General features: G+C 40.0%; 1 protein-coding gene across 1 annotated transcript in view; it reads right to left on the bottom strand.

Moving 5' to 3' along the window:
- The window catches only part of LOC124783083 (heparan-alpha-glucosaminide N-acetyltransferase-like), a 101,030-nt gene that overhangs the window by 48,927 nt on the left and 29,904 nt on the right, over window positions 1-22,199 (bottom strand). Inside the window, exon 5 of the mRNA XM_047253995.1 lies at window positions 14,702-14,808. Coding sequence (XP_047109951.1) covers window positions 14,702-14,808 — 107 coding nt within the window. The remainder of the gene's footprint in view (window positions 1-14,701; window positions 14,809-22,199) is intronic.

Here is a 22,199-nt window from a genome sequence, read left to right as displayed (position 1 = left end):
CACAATACAACTTGAACAGCTGGCATCTCACTATATTCTTCAGATGAAAACTTCTGGGAAAGGTTTCTCCACCAAAAGTGACACTGAAATGGTACACGCTATGCCACTTCTCAGACAGGGAGAGTATTATTGTTGGATGAGCATAAGGAAATACAGAAAGACTTAAGAGAAAATTTCCACTACATGTAGCAAGTGTTGGTTCCTGTAAGTGAGGTTAATTGCAAGATAATGACGGTAACAAAGAGAAAGAACACAACAGTATCCAATTACAAATTTAGTGATGAACATCTGGAGTATGTCACGCTGTCTAAGTATGGAGGGGTAATAGTAATAACCAATATCTAATTAGCGGGTCACATAACATGAATACTAGGGAAGACAAATGGAAGACATATGTGTTGGACGAATTCTATAAAAGTGCAGTGTATCCGCAGGGCAAATCCCATTTAATAGGTTGCTCTTTCTGTCATCAGTCTGGTTTGGTGCACTCTTCTGTGCCAACCTCTTCATCTCGGACTAGCCCTTTTACCAAACATCCTCAATTATTTGGTGCATACATTCCAATCTCTGTCTTTCCATGCAGTTTTGATACTCTACATCTTCCTCCAGTAAAATAGAACTTATTCCATGTTGTCTTAGCACATGTCCTATCATCTTATCCCTTCTTGTTGTTCCACATTTTTCTATTCTCATCCATCCAAGGGCAAATTCCCTCTTTTTTTATCTTATCATACACACATGTTCAGTGATGATAGGCCCTGCAGAATCCTGCTTCCAAAAACTGCCTTAACTCCTTTCTGTGTTGTGCTCAATTTCCTCCAGGTGCCTTCAGTCCCTAGGGCCACCAGGTCCTTCACCAGATAATCCATCCAGCACTGACTCTGTCATCATATGGAGCATACAGTGTTTGGTTTCCCCTCAAGTACCTTCTTAACCTGTCTTTCTTATAGCATACAGGCTACATGGCCCACCCACTGGATTCTTTCGCTCTTCAGCTTCTGTAGGATTGTTGGCTGTTTATTCAGAGGTAAATTTCCTCAGGCTTCCTTCTCTTCTTCGATTCTCCTTTATCAGAGATCAGTCCCCATATCTTCCTCATATCTCTTCTTAATAGTTTTTCTTTATCTCGTTTAGTCATGCTCCATGTTTATGAACCATACATGACTCCTAGTCATATCACTTTGTTATCTATTCTTACCTTACTGTACAATGATACTCATTCTGAACTGAGTGTCTCCCTCAGGGAATACATGCATTTCATATCCACATTCCTTGATGTCCATTTTTATGCTGCTGTCACTGGTAAACCAAGATTTCAAATATCTAAGTTGGTGAACTCTCTTGAACCTCACGCCATCTACCTCAAGAAATTCTTCCTGCTCTTGTCATCTTCCTAACTGCATTAACACCATTTTGTCTTGATTCACCTTTAGCCCAACCTTCTGTGCATAGTTGTACTCCAGCCCACTCCCATTGCCTAAATTCCCTTATTACTTCCTGTAAGATGACACTGAACAGAACACATGAGAAAGCATCCCCCTGTTTGACACCTGTCACAATCTTGAATGTTTCTGATGTTTAGCGCTCCACCTAATTTTCAGTATCCTTCTATAGCACCTCATGCCGAATGTTCCAATTCTCTTCTTCCCCAGTTTTCCCACAGTCCATGATTCACTCCCAAACAATGCTGTGCTCCAGACATACATTCTCAGAGGTTTCTTCCTCGAATTAAAGCCAATTTTTGATTCTAATAGACTTATTTTGGCCAAGAATTCCCTATTTCTTTATGCCAGTCTGGTTTTCATGTTCCCCTTGCTTCATTCATCATTTTATTGCCAAGGTAGAACAATTCCTTCAGTTTGTTTATTTTGTGGTCCCCAGTTTTGATGCTAACTTTATCACAAATCTCCTTTCTGTTGCTCATCATTACTTTTGCCTTTCTTCAGTTTACTCTGAATCCATATTCTGTGCACAGTAGACTGTTCATTCTATTCAGTGTGCCTTGTAATTCTTTCTCGTTTCCACTGAGGATAGTAACATTATCAGTGAATCATATCATTGGTATTCTACAACCTTGAATTTTAATGCCACTCCTGAACTTATCTTTTATTCCTGATGTTGCTTCTTCACATTACAGTTTGAATAGTAAGAGAGAAAGGCTGCATCTCTGTCTTATGCCCTTTTTAACATGAGTACTTCATTCTTCATCTTCCATTTTTATTGTTTCTTCTTGGCTCTTATACGTATTACGTGTTGTCTCTCTTTCCTGTAGAGCTTGCTCCTAATTTTCTCAGAATTTGGAACATCTTGAGCACTTTACATACTGAATGGTTTTTCCAGGTCAACAAATCCTATGAATGTTTCTTTCTTTATTTATTTATTTATTTTTGTATTCAGTCTTGCTTCCATTATCAATCACATCAAAACAGCCCCTCTGGTGCCTTTACCTTTCCAAAAGGCAACCTAATCTTCAACAGACCCTCAATTTTCTTTTCCAGTCTTCTGTACATTATTCTTAACAATAACTTGGACGCAGGAGCTGTAAGTCTGATAACTCTTGTGCTTATGTGTATTTGCTATCTTTGGAACTGTGTGGATGATATTTTTCTGAATGTTTGATGGTGTGTTTCCAGTCATGTAGATACACACAAGAACTTCAATTTTCAATTGGTTGCATTTTGCCCTAATGATTTTAGAATTTACAAAGAAATGATATATATGCCTTCTGCAATATTTGATTGCAGGTCTTCCACAGCTTTGTCAAACTGATTGTAATACTGGATCCCCTGTGTCTTCCAAATCAACTTTCATTTCTTCTCCCATTATGTCAGCAGACAGTTTCTCTCCCTTGCAGATAGAGCTTCAGTGTATTATATCACTCATTCACTCTCTACTCTGTGTTTAATAATGGAATTCCTCTTGCAGCCTTCCTTCACTGCCACCTTTCTTGTAGCTATATTTGTCAGTTTGTGAAGGCATTGCTAATTACGCATATAAAATTTTTTACCATGATTTTCTTTCGTTTTCTACTTTTTTCTTTTGTTCCTGCCAGCATATGTAATTATGATGATGTAATGCACTATTGTGGTTTTTAAATGTAAAGATGTAATATTAATTATTTCATTTGCCAATGGATAAATATGTTTCTTCCTTTGTAACTGTGGAAATGTTTGTAAATTTCTTTTTTGGTATATTACTAATTGTAAAAAATGCAGTCAAGAACATTTATAAAGATTTATGAAATTTATGATAATGATATAGCATCTGTAGAAAGAGGACAGTGATAGTGATATCGACAGTTGAACAGAGGATGTGTAGTAGAAAGTATGGTGGACGATGCATCTGTGAAGCATGCGCGGGAAAATGATACTGCAGTTTTATGAAAAGCACCCGGAATTGTATGGACAGTGATACCGAACTACGAGAATTTCAATTTGCTTCAGCACTGCAGTACGGAATGCCATCGCCAGCGAACTTTAGGAGCAAATAAACCAGATAGTGAAAGTACCTCTAACAAGACTTTCGGGTGGTGGAACCGTTGACTTTTGCATTCTATCAAACCATGAAAGTGGAAACTTTAATGAAATGTGCAGTATGTCTGACTTTCAATGACACTGCAGAAGTTTGAACTGCGAGAACAGAGTGGACATTATTTAAGGGGCTGCATCACGTAAAAGAACAATTCTATGAGCTACGTATTTGTGGCTACAGGTACATGAATGTGACAAACTGTGTAGTTACAGACGAAAGCATCATGGACAGTGCACAAAGCGTAGAAATGAATGCTGTCTACGTAATGTGCTTTGCAAGGGGGGACATGTCAACAACGGTCGCATACCAGCATCTTGTGGTCTGTTAATCACTACTGGGTTACTGATACAGCTATGCAGAAACTTTGTTCGCATTTCACCAGAGAAGTTTAATAAGTGGAACTGCCTGTATCCTGCTCACATCATCATAACCCAGCGACGACGTGCTGCCCAGCGCAACGCTTTGTATGCAATGAAAGGTTAAGATATTTCACCGAACACTATCCCCTGATCTAAACACTTCCTTTCTCTATTAAAAGTAGTAGAATTATAGACACTATTCAAATCAATTCTTTGTTTGTTTATGTTTGTTTTCTGCTGTGGACAATAAAAGTACCATTAGTGAAGTAACAGTTGCACAGTAGTCATTGCTGAAACACCAGTAAATATAAACTACTTCTTCTCACTAGAACTATTTCTCCTTGCATGTCAAAATTATTGCAGTCACATTATTTTAGGTGATTTTATGTATTGTTGTGAGTACAGCAATGTGATAGTGACTAATAAGAGTATTTTGTCGCGAAATACAGCTGTGTGCGTAAATTACAGTGACCGCCACAATTGTCTGAGATCAGATCAATAACATAAAAGCTGCTATTTCACCATTGATGCACTTCCTGCCATGAGTGCGAATCACATACTTCAGTTGTCAAAACACATGGGAAATGTTTAAACAGTATTAAAAGCTTTGACATTGTACTGCTTCGAGTCATAATATTAAGAGGTGCTGGTTATACTCAAAAGCGGGTAAATGTACGGTGAATCCCCACAGTGTTCATGTAATTATTAACTGTGTTGTATGTGATTCACATAATTTTGTCACCTTTTCTAAATTCTATCAGATATTGTCTTTGATATTTTTGAAGTTTTGGAGGGTATATACACAATTTTGTTGACTCAGGTTATTTTCAGAGCAGTTTCTCGTAAATATTCGGTTTTTCAGTTCATAAATGAAGTGGGATTGTGAAATGGAGTAGTGTGACATATAGTTTGGTTTTACAACTAGAATTTAGTGTGACTTCACAGTTCAGATTTTGAGAATTATTTTTCCTATGGGGTAGGTCATCACAAGTCCAACTTCTGTGATTGCCTTTTCAGAGACATCCTCTCCTCTTCAGCTGAAATGCCCACTGTGGTACTCATCAACACAGTATCTACAACCCTAGAGAACTTAAAACACATCTCATCATTCTTCAGTACTTTGGCTCCCACAACTTTCCACACTGATTCTTCCCGATGATTCTCTCGAACTTCAACCTACTGTTACTCATTTCTTAGTTGAGTCTGATTCTAAATCTGCACCTCACAATTCAACATCTGATTTCTGAATCTCGGTCTCACCACGATGTAATCCAGCTGGTATCTTCCCATGTCACCAGGCCTTTCCAAGTACACTCTTTCCTTAAGTGATTTATAAACAGTGACACACTATTATTAGCTGAAACTTACTGCAGAACTCAAATAATATATCTCCTCTCTTTTTTCTACTACTGAGCATATATTTTCCCGCAACACCATCTTCCATTGCTTCCCCTATGATAGCACTAAGTGGTTCTCTGCAAATGGACTCTCACTACATTTTGAGAAAACACAGTATATACAATTCTGTACAGTAAATGGCATAACACCATTGATAAACATAGACTATGAACAGAAGTCTGTTGCTAAGGTGGAAAATTCAAAATTTCTGGGTGTGTGCATTGATGAGAAATTGAAATAGAAGAAACACATTGATGATCTGCTGAAAAGGTTAGGTTCAGCTACTTATGCTAGCAGTGTTATTGCATATTTTGGTGAAAAACTTATCGGTAAATTAGTCTACTATGCCTATTTTCATTCACTGCTTTCATATGGCATCATATTTTGTACTAATTCATCATTAAGAGAAAAGGTATTCATTGCACAAAAGCTTGTAATCAGAATAATATCTGGAGCCCTCCCAAGATCGCCCACTGCTTGAATACTGCTCAGCAGTGTGGGATCCGTACCAGATAGGGTTGATAGAAGAGATAGAGAAGAGCCAACGGAGAGCAGCGCGCTTCGTTACAGGATCATTTAGTAATCGCGAAAGCGTTACGGAGATGACAAATAAACTCCAGTGGAAGACTGCAGGAGAGACGCTCGATAGCTCGGTACGGGCTTTTGTTAAAGTTTCGAGAACATACCTTCACCAAAGAGTCAAGCAGTATATTGCTCCCTCCTACGTATATCTCGCGAAGAGACCATGAGGATAAAATCACAGAGATTAGAGCCCACACAGAAGCATACCGACAATCCTTCTTTCCACGAACAATACAAGACTGGAATAGAAGGGAGAACCGATAGAGGTACTCAGGGTACCCTCCGCCACACACCGTCAGGTGGCTTGCGGAGTATGGATGTAGATGTAGATGTAGATCACCTTGGAGACATTTATTTAAGGAACTCTGGATATTCACAGCACCTTCACAATATATATATTTACTTACGAAATTTATTATTATTAATAACCCATCCCTGTTCAAAACTAACAGCGATGTGCATGGCTACAGCACTAGAAGAAAGGATGATCTTCACTATTCTGGGTTAAATCTGTCTTGGGCTCAGAAAGTGGTGAATTATGCTGCCACAAAAATCTTTTGTCATTTGCCACATAGCATTAGAAGTCTGAGAGATAGCCAACCAACATTTTAAAAAAAATTTTATTTTATAATGAAGACCTACAAAATTTAAAGATTTCCTTATATCAGTCCTAAAATATTAATATATAATTGAGAAACAACTTTGTCGATGAGCACCCATAATACAACGACTTATGTGGATTGACGGCAGCATGATGAAGGGAGGATTGTGGTACACCGATGCTACGGTATCTAATGCTACAGCAGACGACACGTACGAGGAGGCTACTATGACGACGGTATCCTAGCCAAATAGGCTAAGGGGCACTTGATATACTTTTTCTCTAATATGTTAATTTTATGACAGAGAATACACTGGTTTTGAAGTTTTTTACTAATTACTAGGAACAACTTTTATGGATAGCAGCCAGAACACACCACAATAACGCATGCTGTGCAAAGATAACGCCGCAGCAGAAGACCACATGGATTAACAACAACATGGCAGAATAGTGGTTACGGTATGCTGTTACCATAACAACGAATGCCGCGCAAAGATGGTATTACACCAGCAGACTTATACAAAGTGGCTACCATGATGACGGCATCCCAACCACACAGGCTAGGGGGTGCTTGATATATACAATCGCCCGTGGCAACAGCGTCCCTACCACAAAAGATAGAGGGCTCTGCTCTATCCACAAATGATGTGAAAAATGAATGGGACAACGGTTACCTGCATTTTAAATAATTGTAAATTTCTCGAGGTTTAATTAGTTATATTTATTATGCTTTATATTACAACTGGAACAAATTCTAAAATTTACGATTTCTTGCTTAAGTATGTAACACCGTTGGTCACCGTAGAGGGCGTTACCGTCTGCCCACGTGTTGTTGGCCGTTATTTAAGCTCATGCAGAGAGCCAATCATGCATAGTTACCAACCAAGTACAGGCAGTGCGACGACTCCAGTGAGTGACCAAATGGGTATAAAAATCTGTAACTTTGACTAATTGCTTGTAGATTACGTACATGATTACTTACTAATATTGTAACTTTACAGTATAAATTGCCCTGAAGATGACCCCATCGCGGGTTGAAATCAGTTGGCGGCAAAATAAATAATGCGACTGTGACTGTGATTTTGAATAATTGACAAGAATAGGAAATGCTGGGTGGCTGGATTGGGCAGGTTTTGCATGTGGGTGATCCACAGGGATATGATCCTTGTGGTAAGGGGTTGGGATTGGGAGTAGCATAGGGATGGACTAGCATGTTGTGGAGGTTGGTTGGGTGACAGAACATCGCTTTAGGAAAGATGGGAAGTATCTCAGGTAGGACGTTCCTAATTTCATGGCATGATGATAGGTAATAAAAGCCCTGGTGAAGGATGTGGATCAGTTGTTACAGTCTGGTGTGGGATTGGTGATGAAGGAGACATTACTTTGTGGCTTGGTTCTTGGTGTGCTGGGAGAATTGGGGACACAAGGGGAAATGGCACAAGAGATCTGCTTGCAGACTAGGTATGGGAGATAGTGTCTGTCTGTGGAGACCTTCGTGAGACCCTTAGGATACTAAGCAAGAGAGTCTTAGTCACAGCAGATATGCCATCCCCAGGTTGCCAGACTACATGGGAGGGATTTTTTGGTGTGAAATGGGTGACAGCTGACAAAATGCAGGTACTTTTGTTGGTTGGTGGATTTAATGTGGACACTGGTGTGGATGGAGCTATCAGAGACAACGAGGTCAAAATCTAGGAATGTGGCATGCTGGGTTGAGGAGGACCACATTAAGCAAATGGGACAGAACGTGTTGAGATTGTGAAGGAGTGAAGATAGGGTGTCTTGGTCCTGAGTCCAAATCATCAACAAAACTGATACACACTAGGGATTTGGTGTTTTGGGAGGCTAGGAAGGTCTCCTGTAGATGGCCCACAAAAAGGTTGGCACAGATGGGTGCCGTGAAGGTGCTCATGGCTGTACCATGGATTTGTTTATATACCTTATCTTCAAATGAGAAGTAGTTGTGGGTTAGGATAAAGTTAGTAAGATTGTATCAGAGAGCCAGACCCTGGTGGTGGAAATCAGTGAGGAAAACCCAAAGGCAATGTATGAGCAGGACCTAAAATTGTATTTACGATTCTTGTAGGTTACTGTCAGGGTAATCAAGTACATCAGAAGTGATCGTGGTGGTATGTTGGCAGCAGGAAGTATTGCAGATGAAACTGCAACACAGTAAGTGAGCAATTGCCACCTCGAGTCACCTTCTGCGAAGGCACAAGGTGGATGCAGTCTTGATCCAGGAACCCCATTTATGTACGGGGGTGTTATCAGGCCTCTGAGGAACTGGAAGTAAGTTGGGCTGGAAATCTAAAAAAACCTAGAACATACTTTTATGTCAAAAATAGAATTTTATTCATGCCAATGCCAAATTTTTGTTCTGGGGACTTAATGGCCATCAGGATCAAACAGCATGGGGAAGGAAGCACAATGGAATTTGTACTAGTTTCAACATATCTTCCTTTCTTACGAGATCAGTTCTCCTCCTTTCCAGGAATTGAGGAGACTTGTAGGCAGCCACTGGCAGATGCCAATAAGGGAAAATTGTCGTGAGCATTGAAGCAATCATCTCACCAACACACCAGGTTGAAGATATCATTTGGTAAAACAATGTCTTGCTGCTTGAAGAAGTCTGTAAATGCCTGCTGCACTCCCTCATCCAACATGAATTGTCAACCCTTCATGGCCTCTTTGAGGGACTAACGGTGTGATAATTACACGGGACAGATTAGGATTATAGGACAACACTTGACTGTCTTCCAATTGTGCATAATGAATGAGGTTGGTCTCCCAGGTCAACAGGCGCCTTTTGCTGAACAGTGACCAGCACGGAACTTGGCACACCATTCCAAAACAGTGCTTTTCGACAGACGTGCCGCCCCATACACATTCTTCATTCTCTGATGGATGTCTACCACTGTTTGTCCTTCAGCAGCCACAAAATGAGTAACAGTAGAAGATCCTGTTGGAACACATTTGGTAATAATCTCACCATAGTTCCACACTTCCACTTTTACCACATGCCCGCAGAAAAACATGAATGCCACACTAAACCCTAGCCTACGTGATGGTGCTTCTATGCAACCAACAGAGTTGTTTTACATGGTATTTATGCTGTAGCAACAGCCTCAAACGGAAACTTTTTGATCGTCCTTTAAGAAAGAAGGGAAGACATGACTGATATAACTTTTGGGTCCACCTTAATTGGTAGTTATGTCTGACAATGGTAAATGGTAATGGAGTCATCCTAATCTGATGACATCTATAAGGGGAGTTCAAAAAGAAACGAGCCGGAGGCATAATTACAGAAAGCTATACCTGTACGTTAGATGTATTGACCCTGGTTGTTGAGACACTTATCCCACTGTGACGCAAGGCAATGAATGGCTGTCCCATAAAATTCCCGGGGCTGTGATGTTAACCAGTTTCATTCATACAGCTGGACATCGTCGTCCAAGGTGAATCGTTTGCCCCTCAGAACTTTTTTAAGGGGACCAAAAATGATTCACTTCCTGTAGCATGAGACAACAGTGAATGCCTAGCTTTACTCACTAGCCTTGACCACCCTTCGCCAAGTGATCAAATCAAAACGACCAGGCAATTTCACCCATGAGGTCATTCTGCTCCACAGCACTGTAAAGCCTCGTATGGCCAACACAGTCGTGACATTCCAGCAGAAATTCAAATGGGATGTTCTCGGCCACCCTCCAAACAGTCCGGACCACTCTCCCTGTGATTACGTTATTTTTGGTTCCCTTAAAAAGGGTCAGAGGGGCAAACGATTCACCTCGGACAAAGACGTCCAGCTGTACGTGGGGAACTGGTTAACATCGCAGCCCCGGGAATTTCATGAGACAGTCATTCACCGCCTTGTGACACAGTGGGACAAGTGTCTCAACATCAAGAGTCAATATTTTTAACATACAGGAACTGGTTTCTACAATTATGTCTCCGGCTCGTTTCTTTTTGAATGCCCCTTATATATAAAGTTTGCAGTAGAAATGGGTGTTAAACTGACCATGGTCTATAGGAATCTTAGAAAAATAGACTTGGACTCATATAGCGAAGACTTATACTCACACTTATCTGAAGTTAAAACTGTGGTAAGAAATCCCAAGCACCTTGAGAAAATGGCAGATGAAGTGATGTCTGCCACTGTAAACTCATACTTAAAAAACTATCCAGTCACCAAGAAGTGCACAAACAGGAATGTAGATTGGTTGATCAATAATCTGGAATTGCTAAAGAAGAAGGTAAGAAGACTATTCAACTTTGCCAGAAGGAAACGACAATGAGCAAAATATCAGAGCCCTTGCCAAAGACAATCTTGATATTAAGCTAGCAAATCCATCATCCTGGGAGGTATTTTGTGAGGAGTCAGAAAGTGCAGCTGTTAGGGCTAGACTTTCACAAGAATACCAGCAAATCCAGGAGGCTCTCAGAGAAAGGAGGATAGTGAGTATACAAGAACAAGGCACGAGATGCTGGACGTGCTTTGTAAGACTCACTTCTCTCAGTGCATTCTTGCAGATAACACAGACTAAGATTCAGTCTCCATGACACACTGGTTTTCAGGTAACCAACAGGAGAACTGGGGATCTGTCAGAGATAGTGCTGACATTAGGAAAATCCAGTGGTGGTGGGAACATTTCAATCATTTATGTCACCAGGCCCAGATGGAATATTTCTGGCTCTATTACAACAAACAGGAGAGAGATTAACCAGACACCCATATAGCCTGTTCAGAATTGGTCTAGCAGCAGGGGTCATTCCTAATGCTTCAAGGACAGTGAAGATTGTTTTCATTCCAATGCCTAGGAGAAGTAGTCACACTGAGGCTAAGGACAGAGGACGATCAGGCTGTCCTCCTTTCTCATAAAGACATCAGAAAGACTGGTTAATGTTTATATTAGCGAAAGGAGGTTAACTGAGGTTCCTCTACATGAAAACAACACACATTTCAACTGAGCAAATCATGCAAAACTGCAAACTTGTTAGGAGGCGGAAAAAGCTCTACACTTTCAGAAAATTGTTCTCTGCATCTTCCTGAATACTGAGGAAGCTTTTTGTAATATGACCTTCAAATCCATGGTTAGAGCTGCAGAAGCGCATGGCATTAACATCATTAACTGGTGGATTAAGACAATGCTTGGTAGACAAAGGTACAAACCACAATGATGAATGAGAAAATGGCAGTCAGCACCACAAGAGAGTTTCCTGAAGGAGGAGTTTTGTCTCCACTACTGTGGAAGCTAGAATGAACTCATAAAATAGTTAAATGCTGGAACTTATTTTTTTGCAAGGATATACAGACAATTTAGCCATAGTAATACTTGGCAAATTTGCAAGTACTGTTAGAAAAGTAGCACAATTCACTCTGAACAGTGTTCAATACTGGTGCAAGAAACAGTGTCTAAGTGTAAGTTCCAAGAAAATTGTTATGTCACCATTAATGAGGAAGCATATCAAGGGCATGTGCTTGAACCATGAGCTCTCCCATGGAATTCTACCAGCAGTTAAGGTAGTGAAGTATCTAAGGGTAGCCCTGAATGCACAACTAACATGGACACCCCACACAAACAATATATGTTCCAAGGAAAAGGTGGTCTCATTTGCAGCAAAAGGGTTGTTGATAAAAACTGCAGTCTAAGCCCTGGGAACATGTGTCAGATATTCACCTCTGTCATAAAACTTATGATAATTTATTTGATTACAATGGGGTACAATGAGGTACAAGAGAAGGTGGCTGCAAAAGAGCTTGTGGAGGTAGCGGCAGGGGCATACAGGTTAAAAACTGGAAACATTTAGGATATCCAGAATTGCACACTAATACATTGGATGTGATAAAGATAGGAATGATCGGGGAAATGCCGGCTGACTGCACAGAACCTTCAAAACTTTTGAGAGTAACAATTGGAAGTAGGGAGCTGTGGAATAATGAATGACAATACCATTCAGGAGACATAGTTTGTTCACTGATGAGTTAAAAACGGGTGAATGTGCTGGAGCCAAAGTATACGGGGTACAGCCTAGACTAAAGTGTGTAATCTCTCTAGGAAAGCTCACCAAGCTACTTCAGATAGAGATATTTACTATCACCGTGTGCACAGCGGAGACTCTACATAAGTGCTACAATGAGATCAAATGTTGTTGCAGAGTGCCATGAATCACTTGTGAGGCTAGGGGAAAGCATCATGGTAAACATGCTTGGGTTGTAGGTCAATCAGGAATCAGTGGTAATCAACAAACTGACACACTGTCTGGGACAGGAGTAACAACTTCATTTGTTGTACCGGACCCTGTCTTAAGGCCACTAAGGTGATGGTAAAATCAAAACTATGTGGCTGGGTAGTAACCCTGATGAAAGATATTAATCCACGTTTTTGAGCAGAGGACTAAGGTGCCTGCTTTCTCTTTGGTACACAATTTTGATCTGAAAGACAGACTGACTGATAAAAATTGACTGCTTCAGGTTACTATTTACGTCAGATTTTTACTATGATCAATAAACATAATTTAAATGTATTTACTGCTTATGAAAATATTCTTGCTTCAAAGTAAAAGATAGAATTTAGGGCAGTTTGAACTGAGTTCGATTGCTTCCCATCAATAAAAGGCTTTTTAGAAGAGGAAGGGGTTGAAATAAAGAGGAAATTCATTGGACGACATTCATTGAAGAAGTTATTCAGCACCTGATAAGTTTAAATGGAGTTTGTAATCAGTTTTTTCCAACCGGACAGTGGATTAAACATCAAAATTAACTGTAGATTGAGAATCCACTTACTGTCAGTGCAAAACTTTTGAGTGCATCTAGAGAGGAATAGAAATATTTTTATTGATAAGCATATCATTTACTATTGGAAGAAGGAAAAACAGATGAATGTCCTCAATTATTGCAACTACATATAAGTGCACAACAGTTTTCTCAGGCTTTGTCAACAAAAAACACACTTCTTGCCAAACCTATCACCAGAATTCATCTTTCTTAAATAAAGTCTAATATGAAGAATATCTGGGAAAATAAGGACCAATATCACTCATCTCATAAAAAGTTGTCTTGTTTGGCTATGCTACTTTATAATTAGGTTATTTTGAGAACTTTTAGTTATTTTTGAAATTACTTCTGGAAGCAAATATTATTTAAAAATTATCTTTTCTACAAATGTTCCATTTATAAACAGGTTCCAAAACAAAGATGGTTGTTGAAAAGGATTCCTCTTATTGAAAAGATTAAGAAATGCTGCTTGAGAGGATCAAAGAATAATTAATGGTGATTAGTGTGCAAAGATTGTTTGCCACAAGTCATCAGGAAAGACAACTGAAAATGTCGCATCATTCTCCGCCATGACAATGCCAGCAAGCTAACAATGGACTATTTGAGGGAGAAAAACTTCAAATCAATGTCTCTTTGTCCTAATTCCCCTAATTTATCACCTAACAACTTCTTTTGATTCCCTTATGCCATGTAAATATGAGTGGACAGAGTCTCATTACCTCAAGAGCCTCTTAAACCTTTTCAAAATCATGTTTTTGAGGTAGTAACATCAGAGTAGAAAAAATATGCCCAGAGCATGAACGCATGCAAATGCGTCCAAATTTTAAAGGTGAATATTTCGGGATTAGTATCAAAAATGTTTTTCTTTCATTGATCTTATGAAAACTTATATGGCAGCAATCCAAACCAGCCAATTGCTACTCTTTTAACTGATGTAATAATTTTGCTTCACAAAAACATATCAAGGACACATAGTAGCAAACTGACAAAAAGAGAACCCTTGGTCTTGCAATACAATGGTGCTAGCTCTTTACTGTATACACTAAAACAGTACTCACGTAATCTGCAGTTAATACTGCCTCTGTACTCTTAGTAATGTTTTTATGAGTTGTTCAAATGATAAACTTTACGGCCAGTAATGTCTCAGATGTGTTGACTCAAAGTGAAAAAGAGATTACTGTGTTGAGATGAAAAGTGGATAAAATAGCAGCAACAGTGACAGTAATGACAGTAATAATATTAAAGGTGATAATACAAATCAAAATAAAATAATCTCCCTCTTTTACCTTTTACAGAACATTCTCTTTGTTCAAACCATCAGCTTCTTACCATTATCTGTCTTTGTTTTACCAATGACTGTAATTTTCATCTTTTTAAACAAATAATTACTTTGCAGTGCATGTACAGTAGCATGAAAGTTTATTTCTTTAGTTAGTGACGTGAAGAATATTCACTTACCCTCGGAAGATGTCTACAGATGCAACCCTATTCTGTCGACGGATTATTTGCAGTACCTCATTTCTTATGATTGGAGGTGCATCACCAGGGTTTGGGCTACCAAGGTCCTAAACAAAATTTAAAAAAAACCTCTTAGACCATCCCACACATACATCCAAGTTGCAGATATAATTTATAACCCATTTTTAATCCAAGAGACTTACTATTTCATGGTGATTCAAAACGATATTTGCAAAATTTCTATTAGAAGAACATAAACACATACAGTGAGATACTGTTAAGAAAAAGTAACTTTCTTTTTGAAATGAGACAGTGAACAGTTCAGAATGGAAATGGTTATGGCATCAAATGTATTTGCACACTTTTTTGTTTTGTTTTGTTTATCATGGTAATGTAGCGAAACAGAACAAATTTCAATATGATGCACGGGAGCTGTAGCACTACCACACCTTTAGCATCCACGCAAGCAGACATCATGATGGAGGCAGACGATCTGGCGTGGACAGTACAGCAGAGTAGTGTGGAATCTTGCCACGGAGGGTGCTTGTGACACACGGTATGAACAGATCTGCTGGCAGAGGTGTTTGCCTGCATACTGCAGTACGCCGTGTGGGCCAGAGCTTACTTAAGAGTTTGACCACCACAGACATCACCTAGTGTATCATATGTCACGTGTTGTGCCAAGTGCATAGCTGTTAATTGTCCACACCAGCCACTTGCCGACTTTTTCCTATCCTTATCTCTACACAGGTTCAAACTGCCTGCTTCCTCGTAGATCGACTCACTATGTGAGCTCATTTCCCTCCCACAGGGTTCTGTTCCCTGGCTATCATCGAGCCACCTTCGGTCCATAAAGTATCTATGCCAACTATGTAGTGAAGTGGCATTGTCACGCCTGTGAAGATTTTAAAGTGGTGACAAAGGACATTCTTATGCATGTGACCCCCCCACCCCCCTATATTTTCTTTTCCCCTCTACTAGCGCCACCATGGGGCTGACATTTCTGCAGTGCTGGCAGGCATAGTTGCACCTACAGAAGAACCAGCAGCAGCAACAGGAGCAGGTGCAGATGCAGGTAAACCACAATGCAGGCTGGTTGAGTATGGGGGACGGTGGGGGGGGGGGGGGGGGGGGGAGACGCATGCGTCTATTGTACCATGTGCCACACCTGACTGTTTGCTGGTTTCAATGACTCAATGGGAAGATGGGAGAATTACCTATGCTGGTTCTTACTGTACATCCAGGTAATCTGTATTGACCATCCAGTATATATGGCTGCCTTATTGTTGCCTAGCAATGCAGATTTATACAAAGTTCTCCACAATTTTAAGCCATCCACTGAGCCTGAAAAACTTTCCTTTGATGAGCTTTGTCAGTTGCTTACACAATATTTTGGTCATCAAACCCATGTGATGTGGTGGTGGTGGTGGTGGTGGTGGTGGTGGTGGTGGCGGCGGCGGCGATGCATTTGCAATTTAACCAGCACCACAAGCGCCCCGGGCAGCTGTATGCAGTCTGGATAACAGATTTCCATGGCCTCTCACACAAGTGTCGTTTTGAGTATCCCAAACATGCTACTTCTTAAGCAAGCCCACTAATTCAGGACTTGACTGTCAGGTTTACTCCTGACCACAAGGTGCAAACTAAGGTGCTGACCTTGACTGACCCTTCTTTAGCCAACATTGCCCAAATTGTGATACACATGAACTTACGGTGGTGGCAAGGGCTTCCTTCCTGGAAGTGGCACAATTGGGTGTGCATGTTAACAAAACCCTGGAGCCATGAATAATATCACAAATAGCCTCCCCAACTTCCGAGTCACCACGTGTCCTGGTGCAATGCCATTTCGGTACTGCCTGCCCTCACCTGTACTGAGCTTATCGAGTTTGTGCCGCTCGCAGTGTCGTAATTCCCACCAGCAGCGTGTTTTGGGTCCTTGGCATGGTTCTTCTTCCTCCTGTTGGGTGAGCAACCGGTCCTGCTCCAATTGTCATTTGTTGCACATTCGCAGAGATTGCCCACACCTGCAGGCACCATGTGAGGTGTGCGTGTGGATCGGTCATTGGGCAAATGTTTGTGACACTCCAAGGGCTGTAGCCAGTCTTCAGATGTCCAAACATTTTATGTGGACTCTAGGGTTGCCTCTGACACCCCGCACACATTCCCTCAGGGTATTATGCTAACATTGGTAGTGATAAAATTTCAGGTACACACTGAAGCAACAGTCAGCCATCTAACTCAAATATGTACAGGCTATTGGGATGTCCCAAGTTACAACAGCCGCTCCATAAGGTTGCTTATAGTGAACAGCATATTGCTTTGCGGAGGCAAATGTCCATTTCTGTGCATTATAAGAATGTGGAATGACAACTTGCCTCAGCAGTAGTCAATTCACCATTGCCACAAAACATTTTTGGGCTCAACACACCTTCTGTTTTTTGCTTCCAGATCATTGACAAAGTGCATTTAGTGACTCAACCCACATCTTTTCATGATTTGGACTCCTTACAGCAGTCCTATAACCTGCTACAAGAGAACGCTTTCGACCGAGCAGAAAATTTTGAGGCACATGTTTCTCTTACGTCATTTGTGGTACCCAGTTTTTGTGCCCCACCCCATTTCCATCGTCACGTGTGACAAGGTAAATGCTGAGTTGCAGTGTTGGCTGGATCAGGGAGTCATTTCTCCTACTCCATCTCACCAATGGGCCACTCCTTTGATGGCGATTCAGAAGCCCAACAGTGTCATGCTCCACTGTGATAATTTTAAACAAATGGTCAATGCCTAGTGTATCAAAGATTTGTAACCCATTCCACAGCAGGCAAGGTTGTTAAAGTTATTAATGCGGAGGGGTGTGGTGAGGGGTCGTATTATTTTTCCTGCATCATCTTGCAGTTGCCACTAGACACAGTTTCTTGGACTTTCCCGGGCCCCAATATCTCTTTTGGGTTTTACCAGTTTCATCACTTGCCACTTCGAATATTTTCTGTGCCAGGAATTTACCGATGGTATCTGCAGTCCAGGACATTCCTTGTTGCGTCAATTATCTGGATGACTTCTGGGTAACAGGCTCTGATCAGGAGGAGCATTTACAAAACTTTTTAGTCAGTTTTCCAAGACCTTCTGCAGAGTGGTCTTCATGGCAAGCCGGAGATGTGCAGATTTTCACCCTGAACCCGTATTTTTTGGGTCATGTGCCTAGTAAAAATGGTCTAGTCCCCACAGACAAGCATATCTCAGCCATTGTCAACCTACCAGCATCCATGAATCTTAAGGAACTCCAGTCTTGTTTGGGAAAGATTTTGTATTATGCTCAGTTCATTCCCAAGGCCATGCACGTCTGCCATCCTCTTAACTGGCTTCACCAGAAGGGCTGTACATTTGTCCGGTCGGCACATTGTAAATGAGCTTTTCAATCTCTCAAGCAGTGTTTGTGCTTCGCTCCCTGTCTGGCTTCCATTACACTCGGTAAACCTTCAACTGTGGCCTGTGATGTGTCTGAGTATGGCCTTAGTGCCATCCTGTCCCATCAGAACCCAGATAGCACCGAACAGCCCATTACTTATGCATCAAAGATGATTGAAATTTCTAATTAATTACAGACTGGAAGGTGATCTGTATTGGCTTTGAAGAAACCTTTAACAATCAAGATCACTTTCAATACTATTTATTCCTGATGACCAGTTTCAACAGTTAAGACTGTCATTTTCTGAACTTCAAAAAACTTGTTATACATCCTATTCCATTATGCCTGTATCACACAGACCATATTGACATTCTAGTGGATGGTATATAACACATTCCACACAGGTTTGTTAACAATAAAAACAGTTGAACTCTGTACTTCAAAGAATGTGAATCCCTGCTACATTTAACTTGTTCTGTAAATGTAACAGTGTGCACAAATCTGCACTGCTGCACAATTCAACATCTGAACAAGCATCAGCGGAATGCATGTGCGTGGACATCACTTGTTAGGTAAGGTATTTTTTTAACAGTATAGTTTTTGTTGGTGACAAATCTGTTTTTGTTTTTAACAAACCTATGTGGAATGTGCTATGAGGTTTGATCAAAAAGTAATAGGAATTTTTAATTTTGCAGCCTTTATGCCTCCGATTTTTAAAGGGTGTTTTTCTTTTTTTTTATGTGGTTGGTACACATGATCCTAATGTGTGTTTGCATATTCAGCTGTTCAAAAAGGTTGTGTGTGTTTATGAGTGCGCAGTGAATTTTTAATTTTGGAAAAGATAGCTCAAAAAATTTGTATCAAATTTTACTTGAAAAATGGGGTATAAACATTTTAAAAAGTGTCGAGAATTCACTGAAGGTGACGACTGCCCTGAATGTACTATCACACCAATTACTGATGACACTGTGGAAGTAGTAAAGAAAATGGTTCTGGAAAATTGCCAAATTATGATCAGAGACATTGTTGATGACACTGGCATATCCTTTGGCTCATGTCAAGCAATTTTTTCAGATGTTTCGGACATGAAACTTGTAGCAGAAAAGTTTATTTTGAAACTGGTCATTTTCCACCAAAAATGACATTGTGTAGACATCAATCAGGAATTGCTGAATGAAGTCGACAGTGATCCAGAACTTCTAAAGAAGGTTATAACAGGTGACAAAACATGGGTGTATGGTTATATGGGTATGACATCGGAGCCAAGGTTCAATAGTCCCAATGGAAACTGCTTGAAGAGCCACAACCGAAAACCATTTGACAAGTTCAATCACATTTGTAGGTTCTCCTCATTGTTTTCATTGATTACAGTGGACTTAAGCATCACGGGTTTCTGCCTTAAGGGCATACTAGCACCCCAAATAAAACAACCAGAAGGGTCATTCCATGTCAATTCAACCAATTTGAGAAAATGTTCCAGCTGATAGTCTCAGATTTGGCTGAAATTTACACCAATGCTACCAAGTGTGGAACACTCATGTACAAAATTTTAAGTTCCCCAGCCAATTAGTTCCAGAATTATGGCTTGTGAAAGAAGGTGGCGTGACCCGGAAATTGCAACCCGCATCTGGCAATCTATCTTGAGACCCAACTTCAGGTGTTAACAACTTTGGAACTATTCTGCACAGTCCAGTGAAATTTTTACAACCCAGTAACATCCACTTAGAGAACACACTCTGTGAATCAAAACACCAACAACATATTTCTGAGGGAAAATAAAAAATTCCAAAATGTGATTAAAAAATGTAATACGTTAAAAGGTACATATTGTAGGTGCCCTCTAAGCCAAATATAATTCACTCAAAAAGGGTATAAATTTTTTTGTGGTAAGCTTAATGTGCCCTAAACACACACAGAACTCATCTTGCCCATAACAGTCATACAAACAGAGTTACATCCACACGAAAATACAAAAATTTGAAAAATTACCTGAAAAACACGGATTTTCTAAGTGTGGTAGCACAAAAGGGACAAGTGATATACAAGCCAAATTTCAAACACTGCATAAGTAGATCATAATATAATATGTGGCAAAATTTCAACTTGTTATTGCAAGGTATTTGTGAACAATAAAAGTTGACAGAGATGTATTTGGTTACGTTTCTTTTAACACAATTTAGCAAGTAATAGTGATGATGCAGACAGCTTGTTTCAGATTAAGCTGCAGAAATTGTTGGGAACCATTAGGCAACAGAAAGTTAAACAATGGTAGTTTTCAGGGACAGAATGAGTCATTGTTAGGCAGGAACAACAAAGGAAACAAGCAACAATTACAGGTTATTCATGTTTTTAAGATTCTAGTTCAGACTGGTCAGCACTGTTGTGGAAAGTCAGTATGGAGGCAGAAGAGTGTACTAGTGGTGCTTTTGTTCAAACAAGTTGCAGTATTGGTAGAGCACAAGCATTTGAATGTCATAAAACAACATATTGAACAAAATGTGGCATTCACTTTGTGCTGTATGATCTGGATGAATCGGACCAAGATTTGTTGCTATGGAGATGCGGGATACACCCTGTGGGCACAAGAAGTACAGTTCCAGGAAACTGTAGTGTTTGTTATCATCATATGAAAGTGTTTCTGGATAAGTATTCTTTCCTACAAAGAAGTCGTTTTGATCCATTTTGGATTCATAAGAAGACAGTGAAGTGTAGCCTCAGAGAAACTGATATAAAATCAGTATTGAAAGTTTACCAGTGCATGGGACTTAACATGAAACCAGGACAAAAGTTATGTTCCAGGTGTGTTATACTGCTAAAAAATGAAGAATATTCTGATAATTTATGTGACAGTGACGAAGAGTATCAGCCACCTACAACCACAGCGGATGAGCAATTAAATACTTCAGTGACTGCTCTTGGTTTGTCTCCCATGAAGACACACAAAGTTGGGAAAAGAGACAGGACCAGCTAGGGTAGAAGAAAACTACAAGAAGCTCAAATGGAATTAAAACACAAAATAGCTGACACACTAATGATGGCAGAGGAAGAACTATCTGCTTCAAAGGAACAGAAATCATGCCAGAAATGCTCTGATTTGGACAAAATTGTGCATGATTTGAAAGAAAAATGTGCCATATCCACACGCCAGAAAAAAGTTGCGATTCTTAGCCTTGCACCTTCCAGCTGGTCTATTGACTACACTGCAAAGAAATTCAATGTTTCTACATATATGGTAAAGCAAGCTAGGAAAATATAAGCAACCCAAGGAGTGCTTCCACAACTTCAGCAGGCTCAGGGTAAGCAACTGAGTTCAGAAATAAAGGTGCTAGTGTCGGAGTTTTATGAAAATAATGGCTACAGCCGAATAATGCCTGGAAAAAAAAGACTATGTAATGGTGAAAATGGGAAATGTACGTGTACAGATGCAAAAAAGACTGTTGCTATGCAACATATCAGAACTATATGTAGAATTCAAGGAAAAGTATCCCATTACCAAAGTAGGTTTATCATCTTTTTTCAATCTTCGGTCAAAATGGGTTGTGCCTGTAAGTGCAAGGGGCACACACAATGTTTGTGTATGTGAGACCCATCAAAATACTAAACTGATGTTTGCTGCTATAAAGGATTCTGGTCTGGGTTATAAAGGTGCAATAAAGCTGCTAGTGTGTGACATCAGTTCCTACCAGTGCCTGATACACAGGTGTGAAAAGTGTCCTGGTAAGGCAAATCTTGCAGAACACATGAATAACAAACTGTATGGTGAACTCCTTATGGATGATGATGAACTTGTTTCTTATAAACAATGGACACACGTGGATGCACAAGTCTTGAAACAAAGCAAAGTACAGTGGAAGATTTTGTTGAAATGTGTTGTCAAAAAACAGACAAACTGACCACACACAACTTCACAGCAACAGCACAATCGCCTTATCTCCAGTTTTGTAAGGATAATTTGAAACAAGATGAAATTATAGTAATACTAGACTTTTCTGAAAATTATACATTTATAGTTCAAGATGCCATCCAAGGATATCATTGGGAAAACAGTAAAGCAACTCTCCAACCATTTGCTATTTATTATAGAGGTGAATC

Source organism: Schistocerca piceifrons, chromosome 1, assembly GCF_021461385.2.
Source record: "Schistocerca piceifrons isolate TAMUIC-IGC-003096 chromosome 1, iqSchPice1.1, whole genome shotgun sequence".
Classification (NCBI taxonomy): Eukaryota; Metazoa; Arthropoda; class Insecta; order Orthoptera; family Acrididae; genus Schistocerca; species Schistocerca piceifrons.
The sequence above is the reverse complement of the archived record's forward strand: the minus strand, read 5'-3'. Positions and strand labels throughout refer to the sequence as shown.